The sequence below is a fragment of the Megascapheus bottae genome, chromosome 12, assembly GCF_031878675.1.
Source record: "Megascapheus bottae isolate mThoBot1 chromosome 12, mThoBot2.hap1, whole genome shotgun sequence".
Lineage (NCBI taxonomy): Eukaryota > Metazoa > Chordata > Mammalia > Rodentia > Geomyidae > Megascapheus > Megascapheus bottae.
Genome location: NC_143520.1, coordinates 45,422,322 through 45,443,352, shown reverse-complemented (window position 1 = coordinate 45,443,352; position 21,031 = coordinate 45,422,322). Strand labels below are relative to the sequence as shown.

The 21,031-nt window shown below is 35.0% G+C and overlaps 1 protein-coding gene across 2 annotated transcripts in view; it reads right to left on the bottom strand.

Moving 5' to 3' along the window:
- Nucleotides 1-21,031, bottom strand: part of Dpp10 (dipeptidyl peptidase like 10) — a 636,241-nt gene that overhangs the window by 23,247 nt on the left and 591,963 nt on the right. For both annotated transcript variants that reach the window (XM_090342925.1, XM_090342926.1), the window contains exons 20-21: nt 5,159-5,353; nt 4,078-4,132 (exon numbers count right to left, since the gene is read on the bottom strand). In XM_090342925.1, the coding sequence (XP_090199051.1) occupies nt 4,078-4,132; nt 5,159-5,353 (250 nt within the window). The remainder of the gene's footprint in view (nt 1-4,077; nt 4,133-5,158; nt 5,354-21,031) is intronic.

The following is a 21,031-nucleotide window of genomic DNA, read 5'->3' as shown; positions in this document are numbered from 1 at the left end:
TATTCACAAGAAAATAGGCTAGAAATGAACTTAACAACTTGGGAGATGTGGGAGGAGGGAAAATGGAAGAAAAACATGGGAAGGGGCAACAGTGTTCAATAAGTAATGAATTTAATGAATGTAACTGTGATCCCTGTATACATCATTCTGACAATAAAATAAAATAAAAAATATATATATACTGAGTGCCAGTTGCTCATACTTCTAAACTTAGCTATACCGAAGACTGAAATTATAAGATTGAGGTTCAAAGTCTGCTTTGGCAGAATAGTCATCTAAAATTTAGAAGTTGAGCTGTCACTCAAGTGGTAGAACACAAGCCTTGAGAGAAAGAGCCACTAGTCATTACCAGAAAAGAGACATACAGACAGACAGACAGAGACAGAGAGACAGAAAGAAAGAGAGAGACACAGACAGAGAGACAGGGAGTAAAAAAGAAAGAAGGAAGGAAGGAGGAAGGGAGACAGGGAGGAAGAGAATGAGGGAGGGAGGGATGGTTTAGTTTTAATGACTATAATATGTATGAAATACTTATATTTGAAATGAACAATGTTAAGAGAAATAGCTTGGGTTTTAACTTAATAACTAAAGAAGAAAATTTATTTAAAAGTAGGAAAAGAAAAGTGAAAAGAATACACATAAGTGAAGCAGAAAATTAAGAAAAGAACCATTAAGTCAATGTATAGTTCCTTGTAAAAGAGGAAGCAAGAGATGGGCAGGAGACAAGACAAAGAGCAAGATGATTAAAGAGAGAATGTCTGCTTCAAGGAGCAGAATGTGATAGTAAAGGCAGAATGGTGGGAGACTCCTTGGGAAATAAAATTTCATGGTTCCTGTGAGTGCTACAGTTACTACTCTGCAAATATTCTGAAAGACTAGATAAAATGAAAAATTATTTTGAAAATACTAGTAGTTTTAGATTAGAAGAAACAGATGAATCATGTAAATCCTTTAATGGCTAAATAAATTTATATATCATTTAAAACTTCCCAGGAAGAAATCAATAATCCTGGATGCTGTTACATTATCAACTATTACAGAAAACCTTATTCACATACCTATTTTAGCGACATAACATAATTCAAGTTGACAATTGAACAAAACATGCTTACTACAAGAAAAAAGAACATACATACACACACAGACACACAGACACACATGTGCACATGCTGTACACATTGCCCCACAACAACAAGAACATTGTTTCTTTGTGGTGTGGTGTGTGTGTGTGTGTGTGTGTGTGTGTGTGTGTGTGTGTGTGTGTGTCCTGCTCTTGGGGCTTGAACTCAGGGTCAGAGCACTGTCCCTGAGTTTGTTTTTGTTTTTGTTTTTGTTTTAATCAAGAATAGGCAGGTAGTTTGGCAATAATTCTGTACAATTAGAGTCAACTTTCAGTTTTTGGTAATTAATTGGAGATGGAGATAAGAGTCCCACAGAGTTTCCTGTTAGGTCTGGCATTAAATAGGATGCTCAGATCACAGCCTCCTGAGCAGTTAGTTACAGGCTCTGAGCCAACAGAGAACATTTGGTTTCCTAAATCTTAATGTCAATGATGTTCCTTTATATGCTCAGAAAGTCAAGTCATAATTCATAATATGTTCACAAATGTGCATGTTTATTTGTTTAATTGAAATGAATATAAATTCCCTTTGTATTCTACATGAAGCTCCTGTTTAAGTCACTAGAGCCAATGGTACTAACACTCATTTACCCAATGTGATCATTGGGGCTAACATGAACTTCTAAACTTCATGTTTACTTTTCATTATGAGTATGGGCTGATATATAAATGTTTCAGTTGATGTAAAAGACTTTCTAAACTCTATACTGTTTCCTCTACTTATTGTCAATCATCCTGCAATTACAATCATTTTTATTACTTGTTCTGCAGTAATTTCTCTCTTCTCACAGTGTACATGTGCATGAAAGTTTTCTTCTCCCAATTTCTTATTCTTCACCATATACTTTGTATTCCTCTTTTATATAAGACATGCATAATCTGGTAAGTATTTCTTCAATCTCTACAAATGTGTGTATACCTCATTTGGTACTATTTCTTTCTGTGTCTAGTAATCTTTTGTAAGGTTTTGAATCATTTGTAAACTTTAACATGTCCAGACCATTCATGAGTAGGACCAGGGAAAATTTACTTGTGAGTGATAAAAACACATTGCTTTTTGTTTTGCTTTGTCAATCACTTTTATTTTATGTTCTTATCCTTCAGAAGTTGTACAAAGGAGTTGCTATTTAACAAAGCAGTTTATGAATACAATATATCTTGACCAATGCCACCCCTTTCAACGTTCTCACCCAGTCCTCTCCTAACCCTCATTTTTTCTGGATTCTTGACAATCCTCCCCCTTAACTGCATGGTTCAAAAGTTTCTAATCTACTTTTATATTCTTTTTAGATAGAGATTCATAACTGTTTTATTGTGCAAATCTGAGACTGGAAACTCCTTGTAAACTTTTTCTTTTCTTGATTTCTCAAACACTTGCAACAGCCATTCTACTGTCTGTGTCCATGAATCATAGGATTGTAGATAGTTCCAATGAATCAATGGAATCCTACCATATCCTCCCATCTTTGCCTAGTGCATTTCACCTAGCACAATGTCTTAGCATGAGACAGGATAACACTACAAGCCTTTGTATGCAGAGTTTCCATTTCACTGGAATAATCAGCTCTTTAACATTTTCCTTTTTCAAAAATGGATTTGCCATTACCAATGGGGTCTCTTTTAGGTTTTCATTAATATCGAAAAAACTACATAAAATATTGCTACTGATCCACAGAGTGCTACTGTCAACAAAAATAGAATATAATGAAAACAGTGTAGATGTGTGAAGCTGAAACATAATGCCTTTGCCAATCACACCACTAAGATTTATGGCCCGGTGAAATTAGCAGTTATTTTATGGTATGGATATCCAATTTATTATATAAATAGTTATTATATGAACAGAAAATATGTGTTCCCCCCACTCAGAAAGATATGAGTTATTCTTTAAACTAAAATAGTTGAATAGTCCTGTTACCTCATTGCATGTGTCAGAAACCACATACTCCCCAATGTTCTATGCAAGGTCTGTTTTCCTGATGGGAAAATAATATTGATTTTCACATAATTTTTACTTACAGACAGCCCAATCAAAATAACTGCATATAGGCCATCTTCTTAAACTCCAGCCCCTCTTTTTCATCTTTTCTTTTTACTATGTTAAAGTAGCTGTACAAAGGGGGTTCACTTTGGCATTATGAATTAAGAGTAAATTTGCACCCTAATCATTTTCATTTCCACCAAAATTCTCTCGCAGCCCTCCCAACCCACCCATCACCCCAATTTAGCTGGTTGTATTCTTACATGTATACATGGAATATCACTACCATATTTACCTATTTAGCCATCCTTCCTCTCTCCATTTTTCTGCCATTTCATTGACCTTCCCTGCACTCTAATCACACATTTTAACTTTTTGGTTTTCATTTTGTTAAACTATAAATCAATTTTGGAATTCTCCCCAGTGGATAACATACCTTAATCAATGTGAGCATGTGTGTGTGTGTGTGCTTTTTTTAAGGATGTGGTATTTGTTGTCATTCTGTGAAGGATATGCAGTAACTAGAGACTGGGCTGTCCATGTTCCATTTACTGCTTAGATATTGCATAAACATATCCTCATTAGATTGGTCTTTCTTGACTTCATCATCTATTACTTCAGTTTTCTGTGATCTCTTTATCAATTAGCTCTATAGTAGTCATTTACACATCATTCTTGTTGTTTCATTATGATTCTTCTCTATTTACAAGCACATTTTTCATTTATTTTATCGTATCTAATGCCCTTCTGTAAAAGGTAAGCTTTATGGAATTAGGGACATTTCTGCTGTTGATTATCTAATACCAGGTCTTAGTTAGGTGCTCAAAAAATAGCTGCTAAATGAATGATATTATTATGATATTTTTCTAAAAAATAATGCAGAAATTGAAATATAATGAAGAACATAATTACCCACACACTCATGTACAAAATATATGCAACACGTATTTCCATGAGTAGTATTTCAATTATTTACCTTTCCAAAAATGCTTAATCTTTTGGAGTCAACATATGGCTGTTTCAGTAAATATCTGCAACAACAAAAAAATTAAAATTATGTTTATTGAGTCAAATATACATGTAAATTTATGCTCTGCTGATTATAACTCTAATTATGCAAGATAGTATATTATAAAATCTTACTATTCAAAGTGATGGTCTAGTGATTTAATATCATATGAGAGATTGCTATAAATTTGAATTGACTGGTTTCCAGGCAGACTGGGTTAACATGCATGTTTTTGCTGATTTTAATATAGTGTACAGAATCTACACTCATATTTTTACAATATTTTAACAATTTTTAATGCTGCAAAAGTAAAAATACTCACTATAAGAGTTAGAATTAGGTCTATGGAAGTAACAATATTATAGATTGTTATAGGTTTATGTTGCAGGGAGTACAAACAAAATAGTCAGGGGGCTGGGAATATGGCGTAGGGTTGAGTGCTTTCATAGCATTCATGAAGCCCTGGGTTCTATTCCTCAGTACCATATAAACAGAAAAAGCTAGAAGTGGTGCTGTGGCTCAAGTGGTAAGAGTGATAGCCCTGATCAGAGAGGCTCAGGGACAGAGTCGAGGCCCTGAGTTCAAGCCCCAGGACTGGAAAAAACGACAAAGATGTTGTCATATATTTGCTCATCTTCATAAATGCAAAATAAACTCTTTTTTTTTGCCAGTCCTGGGCTTGAGCTCAGGGCCTGAGCAATGTCCTTGGACTTTCTCAAGGCTAGAGCTCTACCGCTTGAGCCTCAGCACCACTTCTGGCTTTTTCTATGTATGTGGTACCAAGGAATCAAACCCGGGTCTTCATGCATGCTAAGCAAGCACTTTAACCACTAGGCCAAACTCCCGGCCCGCAAGATAAACTCTTATTCCAGATTGCCTTTCTTTTAATATATCATCAAGGAAGATACAGACTTCAAAGAAAATAGAGCTATATCCTTAACCTAGAAACTTGCCAAACCAATAATCCAGAAATATTTATGTCAGTTATTAGTATAAATCAGTTACCTATATTCTGTCATTACAATACTTTACAGCTTCACCCACTTACTTTACAGCAGCTATTTGATCCTTTACTTCTACTGAACCTAATCTTCTATGAATTTCTTGTAAAATTTTCAGGCCCTGGAATCCACTTCCTCTTCCATCAAATCTTGCCACAATGACATTATCTGTGTCGACAAGGACGGAATCCCAATCAATATGGAACTTATCTGTGACCAGCTGGCCTCCTGGCTCCTCATCCCTGAAAATGCCAACGAAGGGGTCAAAACCAGAGCAAGCAACAATTTTGCAGAAGTTTCAACATTCAAATATAGTATAGAACATTATCACTAGTTGTGAGAAATCCTGGTAATTGCATTATTTGAACATTTTTCAAGTAAATCTGGAGGTAAAAATGTCATTTTCCTTGATAAAATTGTAATAACAATCCCCATAGGTGAACTAAAAATATAAAGATAACTGTACAACAGAGATTATTCTAACACATTTTTCAATGTGGAAAATGCAAATATGTGGCACTTTCCACAAGTAATGCTAAAGAATGACTATCAGAACAGCAAGCTAAGTTTTGTTGGATGTCTTCAAATGTGCATTAGAAATGTTTCGCAGGTGATTTACAAGGGCTGAAGGGTCTAATAGGCAGAAGATACAATTGTGGAGACTTGATAAATAATAGGACATGCACAACCTTAAAGAACGGTGAATCATAAAGAATTACTTCTTGCATTATTTCCTGAAAGTTTTATTTTATGATAGAATTTGCTGAAAAGGTAAGCAAACAATGAGAAAAATTCTCTTTCAGCAATGAAACTGTTAGCAAAGAAAGAAAGAGAGAAGAGTAACATAAATAGGAAAATATATAAGCTGATGGTAAAGGACATTCATATTATCAAGAATGAATTTTATAGTTTCTCCATTCTCCAGAGGGAAATGGTAGTACAATTCAAAGACATCAGATTAAAATGATGCTTATTATTTTACTTTTTATTTGAATGCCAAATAAGGAAATTCTCATGAAATAACACAAATGATAAAGTAATTCAATTAATCCAGATGAATTTGAAAAACATACTACCCTATTTCAAAAATACATAATGAAAAGTGCTTCATATAGGAAATTCTTACCATACTCACCTTTAAAGGGAAAGATACCAACTCTCTGCCTTCAAGACTTTGCTTTGAAGTGACATACAGCTTTCATTGACAAGATTGTGTTGAGTAAGTGATAGTTTGAGGCTGTGAGTTTGTGCAAGTTCTGGAATTTAAACTGGAAGACTGGGTGCTGTCCCTTACATTTTCTCTGAGGCTAGCTGCTATTTTACCACTTGAGCCAAAGATACATTTCAAGATTTTTTTTTTTGGCAGTCAATTGGAAATGAAGAGCCTCACAAACTTTCTTGTTCAGGTTGGCTTGGAGTCAAGGTTCTCAGATCTCAGACTCTTGAATTGTTAGAATTACAAGCCTCAACCATCAGTATCTCACAAAGAAATGGAACAGTGCACATGTAGGATTTTAAGGAACTATTAACTCAAAGGAGAAAGTGTAGGGCACAGCATTAAACAACTAGAACTTATTGAATAATTAGACAAGTTGAGTAGTGCATCTCCCTCAAATTTTTATGTTGAATCCCTTATCTCCAGTACTTCAAGTGAGACCATATTTAGATATAGAGATTTTTAAAGGTAAGTGAGGCACACTTAGGCTATGGGCTGTGATCCAATCTGACATTTGCACCTTGTGAGAAAAGAAATCAAAGAGATTTAGGGTTCTCTTGCTCAGGGGGCTGACATATGAAGAGGCAGAAAGATGTATCCAAAAACAGTGGGCAGGAACCAAGATTCTGAGGTTCCAATTTCTAAAACTGTGCAGAAAGTATAAATTCTCTTCTTTAAAATATCTTGTTAGATTTGGGCACTGGTGGTTCATACTTGTGATCATAGCTGCTCCAGAGACTGAAACCTGAGGATCGTGTTTCAAAGTCAAAATGAGTAGAAAAATCTCTGAGACTCTAACTTCAGTTAACCTCCAGAAAATCAAGTAGAGGTGTGGGTCAAAGTGGTATAACATTAGCCTTGAACAAAGGAGGTCAGGGACAGTGCTCAAGCCTTGAGCTCAAGCCCCATCACCCACCAACAAACAAACCAACAAAACCAAAACCAAATACAGCAGTCAGAAATGTTTAGTTATGTATACCTAATAAACGAATACAAACGTCATCTCAGTTTTAAGCATTTGAGTCTTGCTATATCATTTATATTACCAAAATTTAATTAACAGTTGAGAGACATTAAGATGCCAGTTACAATGCTCATAACAAAACCAATAAAGAAAAATATAAATAAACTATGTTTAAAGGTAAAAAATTAAATACATAACAAAGTTAAGATATACAAAGGGAAGGGGGCAGGCTGGGAAGTATGGGTGAGAATGTTTAATAGGGTGACAGTGATCAGGATATACTGTATTCCTATACTACTTTAGTGAATGTCAACTCCTTTGTACAACTTAAGTAAAAATATTTGAAATGGAAAAATAAATTAATTCAATTACTTGATTAAATTCTTTTTGTAACTCCAACTTTTCCTGAATTTCACCTTATATTTTCCAAAGTGTTTATATTTTTACCTTTATTATTTTTTATGTCATTTGTTTTAAAACTTGCAGCCTAACTCCCTAGTAGATACTTGGCAAATAGTTCCTTTCTATGTGAAGAATTTTTAAGTGGTCCATTGAGAATGAACTCTGTCTTATATTTAGCTCCCCAGGAGATACTCATCTAAATTGTCTGACATTTAAAATGTATCATTATGTTTATCACATTTTTTGGCACATGCAGGACACAACCAATATTTGATAAACTAGAATTTTTCAGGGAAACAAAAGACTCGGGCAAAGCTTGAAATAGAAGACCTCAAAACACTTCAGTTTATATAAAGCGACTCTTCTTTCGAACTTGGGGAATTACTTCAAATATTATGGTCCAACAAGATTACAAAGATCAAGCTCAACATTTAATACTAAGCTCTAAAAATACTAGAGGCAGAATCTCAACTACACTCTGAACACGAGACAAGATACCACATGCCTAAGTCCCTGTGTCTTCTTCAGTAATGATAACATTCTCAGCTGTTTTCCTCTCTGATAGTTAATCTTCAGTGTTAACTTCATAAAATTAAGAAATGGCTAGAAGATTAGCAAAATATCCCTTTGAGTGTATCTGTCAGAGATTTTCTGACGATAATTTGATTATTATGTATCTTATCTAATGGTTTGTATATTCCACTGGTAATTTTGAAGTCTGATTTAACTCTTGAGAGATGGTAGAATTTAGGAAGATGGGAACTGGATAAATGTAGTAAGTCACTGAAAGTGAAGGTCTCAGGGAATGTATGGTGTAATGGTTTTTCCCTTCCTGTTTATAGCCCTAGTATGTTTAAAGTCTACTGTGATATAAACTGCTTGTTTCTGCCTCCTGACTACCATGAGATGCAGTCTCTCTTTTTGTCACAGACTCTGAGCACCATGTTATACAGTCTTATTATGTGCCTAGAAACAAGGAGCCAAGAAACCATAGATGAATCCTCTATACAGTGGCCAAAACAAATGTTTACCCTTAAGCAAATTGTGTCAGACATTTTCTCATGTTACATATGTATAATAATATACACTCAAAGAAATTTTCTTAAGCAATAAGTGACAGAATGCATATGAAAATAATTCATGAAATATAATGTGCAAGATCATTTTCAGATAGAACTCTAAAAAGTACTATAGGAACATTTCTGTTCTTCTATTTGAAATCAAAATGGCTTATGTTGAGTATCTTTCTTTACAGTTCAAAAGTGCAAATTACATAAAGAATTTTGGATCACTATGCAGAAATTAAACTGGACAATATCCCTGGTTAAAACACAGTACGCTGTGTGAAGTATTGTGTTGAGAAGGCTCCCAATTATATCTAAAGCCTCATAAGTATATAAAATGTGCAGTCAACCAGCCCTTTCAATTAATTAGAGGACAGTCAGTAGCTCATAAGACAAGATTACCCAGCCTTTAACCCTGTCAGCAGTAATGCTGAGGTGATATAAAATAATTGGTGTATTAAAAAGACATGGTCTTCTATATCTAAATAAAACTCACTCCATTGTACACAATTATTTTGAGAGCTAGAAGTTTAGCCAAATATTAATAATTATGTTATTAAATAGCATGCAAAATATTTTAAAACATAGCTTGAACTGTACATGTTTCTAAATTATAATTGGTAAATGTTTACAAATATCTCAAAACAAAGACCTATAGTCTTTGCTTTATACTCATATAATGAATTTCCTAGAAATAGTTAAGTATAAAAATATAATATTCTCCTTTATTTGCCACTGTAAATTAGCATTTTAGTTCTAACTTTGTATTTCAAAGATTTTCATATTAGATTACAATGTGGAATAAGTATATTATGATGCATGGTTCTTTAAAACATTTATCTAATTGGTTGGTTGTTCTGTCATGTTTTTGTGTAACTATTTGAAGATGAGGTATTTCAAGAACAGATATGTTAAAACTAAGTGTTTACATTAAAGGAGGAGGTTCGGCATTTTGCAGAAGTATATTGGAGACTCTTTATTCACAAAGTGTTGGAACAATAACTGGACTAGAAAATAAAGTCAAACAATTAATACTAATTCAGGGATTTTGGAGTAACCAATACATTTACTGGTATGATGATTACAAGGAAGATATTATATAACAAATAGGAAATATGTTGGGAGGACCTCTGAGCTCCAGTAGATTTCATTCCTTGTTTTTATTTTTTACTCTGAATATCATTTATATCTTCCTTCTACAACACCAAAGTGTTTTCCCTAGTCTCGGAAATATCTGGGGAGCCATAGTAAAGAAGGCGTTTCATGGTTGAATTTGTAAGGAACAAATTTGTTGGTATTTGTGGTAACACAAAACTTCCATCGGTTTTAATCAGCAGTAAGTTACAACAATATCAATCATGTCTTTTTTCTAACATAATCAACCAAACAAAATGAGTCTACATTCTTCTTAGATGTTAAGTGTTGAAAGCAGAGTTTCATCACTTCAATAATTTTAGCACTGAATGTGTCAGTATGAATGAAGAGTTCATAATATGATACAGTCATATAGTAGAACATAAATAACAGACTATTATCCAAACAAAAGTTTTAAATAACAAATACCTCTATATGACCTAAAGGCATACCATATGTACCAAAAATGAATTAGAGTTTTTCTCAGATCACATGTTTGCTCAAGTTCCCAAAATATATTCAAATCAAAAGGAAACTGAATTAAGAGTAAGATTTTTTTGTTCTAGTATTACGACGAGTCTGCTACAATCACTTGAGCAATTATATTTACCTAGGTAAAGGATAATGTGATTAATGGCAACAAAACTAATTCAGTCCCTGTTATTTTAGACAAATTGCTTTATAACTTTTCTTACATTTGATGTGGAGTATGACATTAGATAAGAGCATATGTGTCCTTGTAAAGTGTCTAACCATGATAAGTGTTTAATATGATTTTTTTTTGGCTAATGCTTTGTACATAATCTCTTAGCTAGACTCACATAGAAAATGAGCTAGCCAAATGTGAGTCTTTCCAGCCAACTCCATATTATTTCCTTCAAGAATACAGTTCTTCCTGAAAGTGGATTTTGGTTGAAAAAGGTGTTCTTGCGATTCCCTGCTATTTGCACAAATACATACAACCATAATATCTCTTTTCTCATTTAAAAACTATTACAGAATTTTATCTATAATAGTGAATGCCAATTACTCACATGATTAATTGCTGATTGAAATTATTTACTTCGCAGTAACTGTACCCAAAGAAACAGAAAAAAAAACTGTATCATGATGGCTCTCCCTTTTTCAGAGTTGTTCAACATGTATCTACTGAGTGGAAGCCTGCCACTTTGAAAAGTCTACTACACATGTGCAGAAAGTACTTTAAAAGCTCCTAGAGAAGTGGACTCAGTGATTCCCATTTCCTTTCAAATGGCCAAGATTCCATGTTATTTTCTACTCAGGTGCATCTATATTTTAGAGAGAAAAAAATAAAAAAAAATTTTCGCCATTCTTACATTGGACCAATTCTGTTTATTTTAAGCCATTTAATATTGATTAAAATTGTTGATCCTCACATGAAATGCACCTGAACTTTTTGTTTAATGATTTTTCTTGATCAATGATTTTGTGCTTTTTATGATATTTTTTAAAAGATCCATGTCATATAGTGTTTTATTGTTTTTCTTCCTTCATCTCCAAATTTGCTTTTATGCATTAATGACACTGAATCTTTTCTCCACCTCCTCCTGCCTACTCTGTTCCCTGTGTCATCCTATTCTAATGCATTATCCTTTCTCATAATAAAATATTGTGTAACAAATGAATTTTTCTTTGCTTGAAGGAAATTTTATCCCATTTTTCTCTTTTTCTGAATTAAAGCCAGAATTGCCTCCTTACCCACATGCAAAATTGTATAACAACTATCATGAGAACAATGGAAATTTTTTTAAAAAACAGCAAAATCCAGTTTTTCATATCAATTTATATTTATATTATAACCAGTAGCCAAAAATAAAAGCTTATCAGTATACAGGTTGAGACACTAAACAGCATGGATATTAATGAGCCAGTTCTAAAACTCAAACATGGACTGTTAGTATTATCCCACAAAATTAACCTCCGGATAAACATCTTAGACAGCACATTAAAACATCAGAATGGAAGCAATAGAAAAGGGCCTCAGGGACACTACCCAGACAGAAATTGTGCAGTAAAATGAGAAGAAGCTCCAATCTCCTAATCACCTCTGCTGTCAAAGTCTTACTACATTAATTCTTATCCTTTAGCCAATTTCCATTTAAGAGAATTTCAAATGCAATGGATGAGGAGTTGAAAAGGGAAGTGAGTAGAAGATTCTTCCTTTGATTTGTTTTGAATAATGATAGCATCACAGAGCTAGGATAAAGTTTACTCATTTCCTTGGTATTCAGAGAGGGTCACACCTAAATCATTCACAGTTCAGTGGTATCTTGACACAATTTATAAACATGCCAAGACTAGGAGATTCTACCATCTTCTTCCTGTGTGTGTCACTAGTGGAAACCACTTATGTAATGGATCTTCTTCAGACACAATAAAACAAAATATTATACTTAAAGAGTATGGAAGCATGGGGCCGGGAGTTTGGCCTAGTGGTAGAGTGCTTGCCTAGCATGCACGAAGACCCAGGTTCGATTCCTGGGTACCACATACATAGAAAAAAAAGCTGGAAGTGGTGCTGAAGCTAAAGTGGTAGAGCTCTAGCCTTGAGAAAGTCCAAGGACCGTGCTCAGGCCATGAGCTCAAGCCCAGGACTGGCAAAAAAAAAAAAAAAAAAAGAATATGGAAGCATTTTACATAAAAATAGAATAAAAACCTGTCCCCTAAAAATTGAGCAAGAAACAATTTTGACAACAATTTTAGCTTTCTTTTTTTTCTGGATAAAGTTCAGTTCAACATGGTGATTTTGAAGAACACTGAGACATATATCACATGGGGTAAGTATCAGGGATTCCAGTAGATTTATAATATAAGAATGGACGCTATAGAAGTGGTGTTTTGGCTCAAGTGGTAGGGCATTAACCTTGACCACCAAATCTCAGGAATTGTGCCCCAGCCTTGAGTTCAAGCTCCAGGACCAGCACATACACACACACATACACCCCCCCCACACACACACACAGAGAATGGATGCTAATTACACGTAAACCTTAACCTTGTGTTCTCACCTAAGAAAAGCATTGTGATGATCTTTACTGGGGATGGTTGCTATATTTTTTCTAATTCTTTTCTTGTCTTTTATCTGGACTCCAGAAACCAAATTTTCAACAAAACCCATAGCTATATTAACTGAAAAATTTTAAATGTAGCTTACTGTGCTATGAGTATGTTTTTATTCATTTATTGGATAATAATAAAAATAAACATTGGTAACTGTAGACAGAAGGCTGGTATTGGAAAAATGTCACAATTAAATGAACTGAGGCATATGTGAGTTCAGAAAACTTTCCTAAATAATTAAGTCTTGCCAAGCGTGGTGGCTCACACCTGTAATCCTAGCTACTCAAGGGGCTGATAAATGAGGATCAAGATTCAAAGCCAGTCCGGGCACAAAAGGACCTGAGAGTCTTATCTCCAATTAACCTCTAGAAAATGGGAAGTGGTGCTTGGCTCAAAGGTGCTTCAGCCTTGGGCTGAAGAGCTCAGGGACAACACCCAGGCAATATGATAACCAGGGTAGAAAATACTATATCTAGAATCTCAATTAAATTTTTCAAGTCATATGGGATGAAATAGCAGTTCATATTATCCTTTGTGTCTCTGTCTCTGTCTCTGTCTCTGTCTCTGTCTCTCTCTCTCTCTCTCTCTCTCTCTCTCTCTCTCTCTCTCTCTCTCTCTGTCTGTCTCTCTCTCTCTCTCTTTCTCTTTATATACTGTTTCTGGGGCTTGAATTTAGTGTCTAGGCACTGTCCTTGAACTTCTTTTGGTTCAAGGATAGCATCTACCAGTTGAGCTATAGATTCACTTCCAGTTTTATGGTGGTTAATTGGAGATTAGAGTCTCACAGACTTTATTTACCACTCTAGCTTTTTTGGTTTTCCTTGATTGTCTTGGGGCTTGAAATCAGGGCCTAGAGACACTGCATGAGCTTTCTCAAGGGTAGCCGTAGCAACATTTCTGGCGTTTTCTGTGTACATATGCCAAGGAATTGAACCAGGGCTTTGTACATGCTAACCAATCAAGCACTTACCACTAGACTACACTCAGGCTCCTTAGGATAGCTTTAGAATGAGTTTGTCCGATCTCAGCACCATGAGGAACTAGTATTATAGATGTGATCCTCTGGTGCCTGGCTTCATATTCCCTTTTAACATATTTTTAGAAATATATAACTCATTAAAATGTGAAAGATTGAGTTGGATCCTAGTAGCTCATGCCTGTAAATTAGCTACGCAAGAAGCTGAGAAGTGAGAATCTTGGTTTAAAGCCAGCCCAAGATGGAAAGACCATGATGCATTTATCTCCAATTAACTACTAAAAAGCCAGATGCAGCAGTAGTTCAAATGGTAGAGTACTAGCCTTGAAAACAAAACTCAAATCTCAGTGGTAGTTCCCAGGAGGTGAGGTCAGGGCCAGCAACACACATACACACACACACCCACAGACACACACACCCACAGACACACACACACACACACACACACACACACATGGATGCATAAAATATACATGCATGCATGCATGCATATATGCATACATATATAACATAAATGCAATTCATTATGACATTTATGACTCAATTTTATGGTCCATATTATGACATTCAAAATAAATATTAAGTATATTAGGAAGCATTTTTACAAGAGCCATTCATGACATGTATCTTACAATATACTTTATATACAAGTTAACATACTGAATAATTTCAATAGATAATAGCAATGAAGCCATAGGATTCATATTGAATGATATCATGACATTCATGTCTTTGCCAAGAATTATCAGAAATATTAATTGATGAAAGTAAAAGATACGAAATATTGTGTAACTACCATTAACAGTCAGCAAAAGGAATATTATAACCTATGCTTTTTATTTTTTGGTTTTGGTCCATTATGAGACTTGAACTCTGGGCCTGGACACTGTGCCTGAGCTCTTCAGCCCCAGGCTACCACGCTACCCTTGAGCCATAGTACCACTTCCAGTTTTCTACTGGTTAACTGGAGATAAGAGTCTCACAGACTTTAGTGCCCAAGCTGGATTTGAACCGCGAACCTCAGATCTCAGCCTCCTGAGTAGCTAGGATTACAGGTGTTAGCTACTGCACACAGTTAATCTATGCTTTACATTCATGTTCATTTAAATTAGCATTTTCTCTCCTGTGACTTTTTAAAAATACATTAACATGGTTGAGGTATTTTAAAAGTATTTAAATAATGAAATATAAATATTAATAGATTGTGAAACAAAATAAACTGATCGCCTTCTTCCCCTTTACCATCTAGCCTTTTTCTTTCATCTTCTTGATAATTACCTATGTAGTAAATATGAATTTAACTTACAATTTAAAATTTCTATTCTATTTAATAGGATGAGATAAAGAAAATTGATAAATTTAAAATATAAACTGTGGTCTCACTACATAAAATGCAGCAATATCTATCTTCAAAGTTAAATATTCTATAGTTTTTGAATCATATCAGCTACTATAAATGGAACTTTTACTCCAAACTGAAGACAAATTAGGCAAATATTTATCATAAACAAATAAATGTGCAAATAATTTTATGTACTAGAGATCATTGTCATCTCTATTGTAGAAAAACCCAAGAAGTTATAAACTATAATTGTACGGAACATTCTTCTGATTTGGGTCAATGTTCTGTAATGATGTGCCATATACCATAGTACACTGGGTTATGTAAGCAAATATTATTAGTTTTTTTAAAGATGGGCTTTCATCCAAAAATAAAATACCATTTTCATCCATAATTTCTCTCCTCCCCATGGTCTCATGGATAATATACATGACACATTCTATTTACACTTCCCATGTGTTAAAATGAAAACAATTATTTACTTTGCATAATTTCTGTAAGAACTGAAGATACATCTTTGGCAAGATGTCCTATAAACAATAAATAGAGTAGATAACTTGGTAATTCTTAATATTTTAAGGAGAGTTAATAATAAAATATAAAAAGAATCTATGAAAACTGATGAAAGTCACTTTTCAGGATTATCCAGATAGTCAGAAAAGAAACAAGAAACTCACTTCTACTTTTACTGAACATAGATTGTGAAGAAATTGACTCATCTAGAGTATGCATGCACATTTATACTATACTCATCATTTTTCTCCTCTTTTCAAGGTTATTTCATTCTTGGTGAAAAAGTCAAGGGTGATTGATAGAATGGTTTTCTCATTTATGTATTGGTTCATTCATTCCTACGTTCCTTCAATATTTATTCAACAGTAGTATTGCTCCAACTAATGTGTTATGGTAAAATAATACAAATAGACTTTGAGATATTGTCAATTAAATAGAAAAGACATAAAAGCACCTATTACTATCCTGTTTTGCTGTATTGTTAAATGTTTAAAACAGAAGTGTAACCAGAATTAACTGAAAGTAGGTCTGAAAGTATTACAGAACTTTTTTTTTGTCAGTCCTGGGCTTGATTTCAGGTCCTGAGCACTGTTCTTGGACTTTCTCAAGGCTAGAGCTCTACCACTTGAGCCTCAGCACCACTTCCAGCTTTTTCCTATGTATGTGGTACCAAGGAACCAAACCCAGGTCTTCATGCATGCTACGCAAGCACTCTACCACTAGACCAAACTCCTGGCCTACACAACTTTTAAGCTGGGCAGTTTTAGATTGTGTGTGCTCACATACAACTACACACAGGGGTGGAAAGAAAGAGTTGAGTGAGAATGAGTGGGGATGGATCAAGTAGGTGGTAGTACCCAGACTGATGTACCCCAATTACTCTTTGGGGTTGTTCTGACTCATGTGAGAACTACCTACTCAGATGAGAATTTTGTATACTTCACCGATGTAGTAGAGTAGATAATCAACAGAGGATGAAAAAAGTATTGTTAGAAAGCAGAATGTTACATCAGAACTAAATGCAATAGGACCTTTTAATTTTTCACAAGGCTCAAACAAAAGAATGAAGTACCAGAAAACACCTTTGAACCAAAAAAATCAAGGCAAAACAAAAAGGAACAAACAAAATGCCATAAAGCCTGAGATCCTATGAGTTTGATGGTAGTCACCGTTATTAAGCAGTATTTCCCATGGTTGAAGTAAATTAAAAAAGTAGTGTGAAAACTCAGGGACCATACTCACTTATTTTAGTAAATTACAAGAATATTTCATTTATCAAGAATGAATATATAAGTTATATAACACAATAATTACATAGAATGCAGCTCCAAGTTGTTCATATGCATTCATATCACTCAATTGTTACAACTTCATAGGCTAAACCTTGATTAAATGATGACACTATCTAGATATAAATGAGTAAGGTTTGCCCTGTATATTCTATCAACACATATTTGCCAGTGTCTCTTATTTAAAGACTCAAACACAGGACTACACAAACAAGACGATATTGAGCACATGAAATTAAAAAACTATATGAAGCTGTTTAGATGCACAAAATAAGGTTCTTCCTTAAGATGTTTGAAAATACCTTGAACTAGCCTACAAGTTACTTGTCTAGTTATTCAGTTTTAAATTGTAGATCTCCCTTGGGAAATTGTAGGACAAGTCCTGGTGGGCAATATAAATTCACTAACGAGCATACAGCAGCATACTTTCACAAAATCAAAGTGTGAGAGTTCTCATGGGACCAATCTGTCTCAAAACCCAAGTCCAAGAACAGAGAAGGGATGCAGATGGGACTCTTAAAAGGACTGACAAGAGCATGCAAGAAAGTTTCATGATGATAAGCCTTAATAGTTGAACAAGTATCAGTGGGATTCAAGGAAGATGAATAAAGTGATGAGCAAATATGCTTGTATTTTATAAATACGTACAACATGATTACCACTGCTGTTCTGGGTTAAACCTGCAGCAAATGCAGATGGTTGACATGGAAAAGTAGGCAAGGAGATGAACTGGTGAGTCCTCGGCACTGAATGAAATTCCTATGATCTGCACTGCTCCACTTCATAGTGATGAAAGAAAATAAATAAATAAATAAAATTAAGCCCAAACTGGATTCCTTATTCTAAGCATTTTTAGATTAATAAATAGTGATTTATTAAACAGACATCTGCAATAACAGAATATTTTTCACATTGTCCTTCAGCTTGACCCATGAAAGATTTATAAGTTAATTTCTAGAAGGTTTCCCTGTATATGCTGGCACTATAAAGACAGACTGAATGAACAAATATGAAGGCTATTCTAGTGTAATCTCTCCAAATATTTAACAGAGTTTCCACACATAGAAGTAACATGATAAACATTTATTATACGATATATCATATACATAATTAGAAATAAGCAAAACATTAAAAAGAATAATATTTCAGGGTGACAGTGTCTCACACCTACAATCCTAGCCATTCAGGAGGCTGAGATCTGAGGATCATAGTTCAAAGCCAGCCTAGAGAGGAAAGTGCATGAAACATTCAACTCCAATTAACTACCAGAAAATCCTCACTTGTATTTACTGAGTAATATCCTGGCTCTTTGTTGGTCAGTAAGGTTTAATCTATCATTTCTAAAAAAATTCAGTTACACATCGTATTGAAATCAAATACAGTGACTACAGAGGCTAAACCATGGAGGTGGGAATAAAACAAAAAAAAAAGAAATAATTTCACATAGTACATTCAAAACAACAACCACTAAGAAAAGTCTCTGTTTTTCATATCTTGGAGTTCATTTCACTTAGCATCTTCTTATGTGGTCATATGCATATAGCTTTTGGGTTAATGTGATCGTCTGCTAGGTCTATGATAGACATTTACTAATTATTACAAATGAGGGAATTCATGGAGTCTATGAGGGAGGGGGTTATAATGTTCATCCACTGTAACTCTTCTGCATGTTGCCTTGACAATAAAATTAAAGAATAAAATAAAAAAATAAAGTAACACATTATCATATCAAGGAGGAAAAAAGATGTGCCTTTACAAATTACCTTAACTAAGAATGTAAAGGACCTTTTTGATGAAAACTTTAAAACCTGGAAAAGGGAAATTAAAGCAGAACTGAGGAAATGGTAAAAGCTACCATGACTCTGGATTGGAAGAATCAACATTGTGAAAATGACAATCTTGCCAAGGGCTATCTACAAATTCAATGCAATACTCGTCAATATCCCAATGTCATTCTTTAAAGAAATAGAAGAGGCAATCCAAAATTACATATGGAATAATAAAAGACATTGTATAGCAAAAAAACTTCTTAGCAGAAAGAACGGGGGGAATTTCAATACCAAACTTTACACTCTATTACAGAGCTATAATCATCAAAACAGTTTGGAACTGGCACAAGAACAGGTCTGAAGACCCAATGGAATAGAACTGAGGACCCAGATATTAAACCACAGACCTATGGCCACCTAATCTTTGACAAAGGAGCCAAAAAAATAGAATGGAAGAAAGATAGCCTCTTCAACAAGTAGTGCTGGCAGAACTGGTTAAGCACATGCCGAAAACTAAAGTTGGATCCTTCTTTGTCACCCTGCACTAGAATTAACTCCAAATGGATCAAAGTCCTCTAGGTAAAAGCTGACACACTGAAAACTTTACAAGAAGGAATAGGAGATACACTAGGCCTCTTTGGCACAGGTCGAAACTTTCTTAGTAAGGACCAAGAATCACACCAAATCAGAGAAAGGATGGATACTTGGGACTGCATTAAACTAAAGACCTTTTGTATGACAAAGGATAGAGCTAGTAAATTAATTAGGAAGCCTACAGAGTGGGAGAAGATCTTCACCAACCATACAACAGACAAAGGCCTCATATCTAAAATATATCAACAGCTCAAAAAATGAATCACTCCAAAACTAATCTCCAAAGTAACAGCCATCCCGTTAAAAGATGGGCCAAAGACTTAAAGAGAGTCTTCCCTGAAGAAGAAACAAAAATGGCCTATAGACACATGAAGAAATGCTCAGCATCTCTGGTCATAAAAGAAATGCAAATCAAAACAACTCTAAGATTCCACCTCACTCCAGTTAGAATGGCCAGGATCAAGAAAACTAACAACAACAGATGCTGGAGGGGATGTGGCCAGGAAGGATCACTACTACACTGTTGGTGGGAGTGCAAACTCGTTCAACCACTATGGAAAGCACTATGGCAGTTCCTCAAAAGACTAAACATAGAGCTCCCTTATGACCCAGCAATTCCACTACTTGGCATTTACCCATTCATCCAGAAACAAGGATATACTAAATCCACCAGCACAACAATGTTCATTGCAGCACTATTTACCATAGCAAAGATATGGAACCAACCCAGATGTCCTTCAGTTGATTAGTGGATCAACAAGATGTGGTATTTGTACACAATGGAATTCTATGCTGCTATCAGAAAGAACGACATCGCCCCATTTGTTAGGAAATGGAAAGACTTAGAAAAAGTCATATTAAGTGAAGTAAGCCAGACTCAAAGGAACTTAGGCTCAATGGTTTCCCTCATTTGTCATAATCAGAAATCTTGAGCTCTCCTAGCAGAGATTTGCAATAGAGCTAAACGTTGATACATAAGGCCATATAGTATGACGCTAAATGAAAAGACTTCTAGGATATAGAAACAAAAACCATATAATGAATGACTGTTGTCCTTAATGTATTATGTTATCTCTCATCTCCTTTGCTGTCCCTTGGTTATCTCACATTGTTACACTATCTCACTTTGTTACCTGATATATTGGATATATTTGTATTTGGTTATTTGAAATTGGATAGGGAAGGCAGGAAAACAAGATGAGGGGTGGGGGTGGGGTGTTAAGGGGAGCAGGGACTGGTGCCATCCAGAATGCCTTAGAGTCTTCCCCCCCCCCCATTGTGGAAGGTCGATAATGGTACAGCCCATCCACCTTGACAGCCCCCCTCCCCCGCCCCATGAGAAGAGATATCTGGTACAGCCCAGCCACCTTTGCCTTCTAGGGAGGGGGGCAACCTTGACCTTTTCCCCACCCCCCATGAGGAGGGATATTCACTTGGGTGGGGGTGGGCCTGCTTTGTGTGGAGACCTTCCCAATTTGCGCGCCAACTCCAAAACTAAGGTGATAGGTAAATTCAAACACTGGGCTGCAACCCTATTGGCTACCTGCGTGTGTCTGGAGCTGGAAATGGTCCCTCT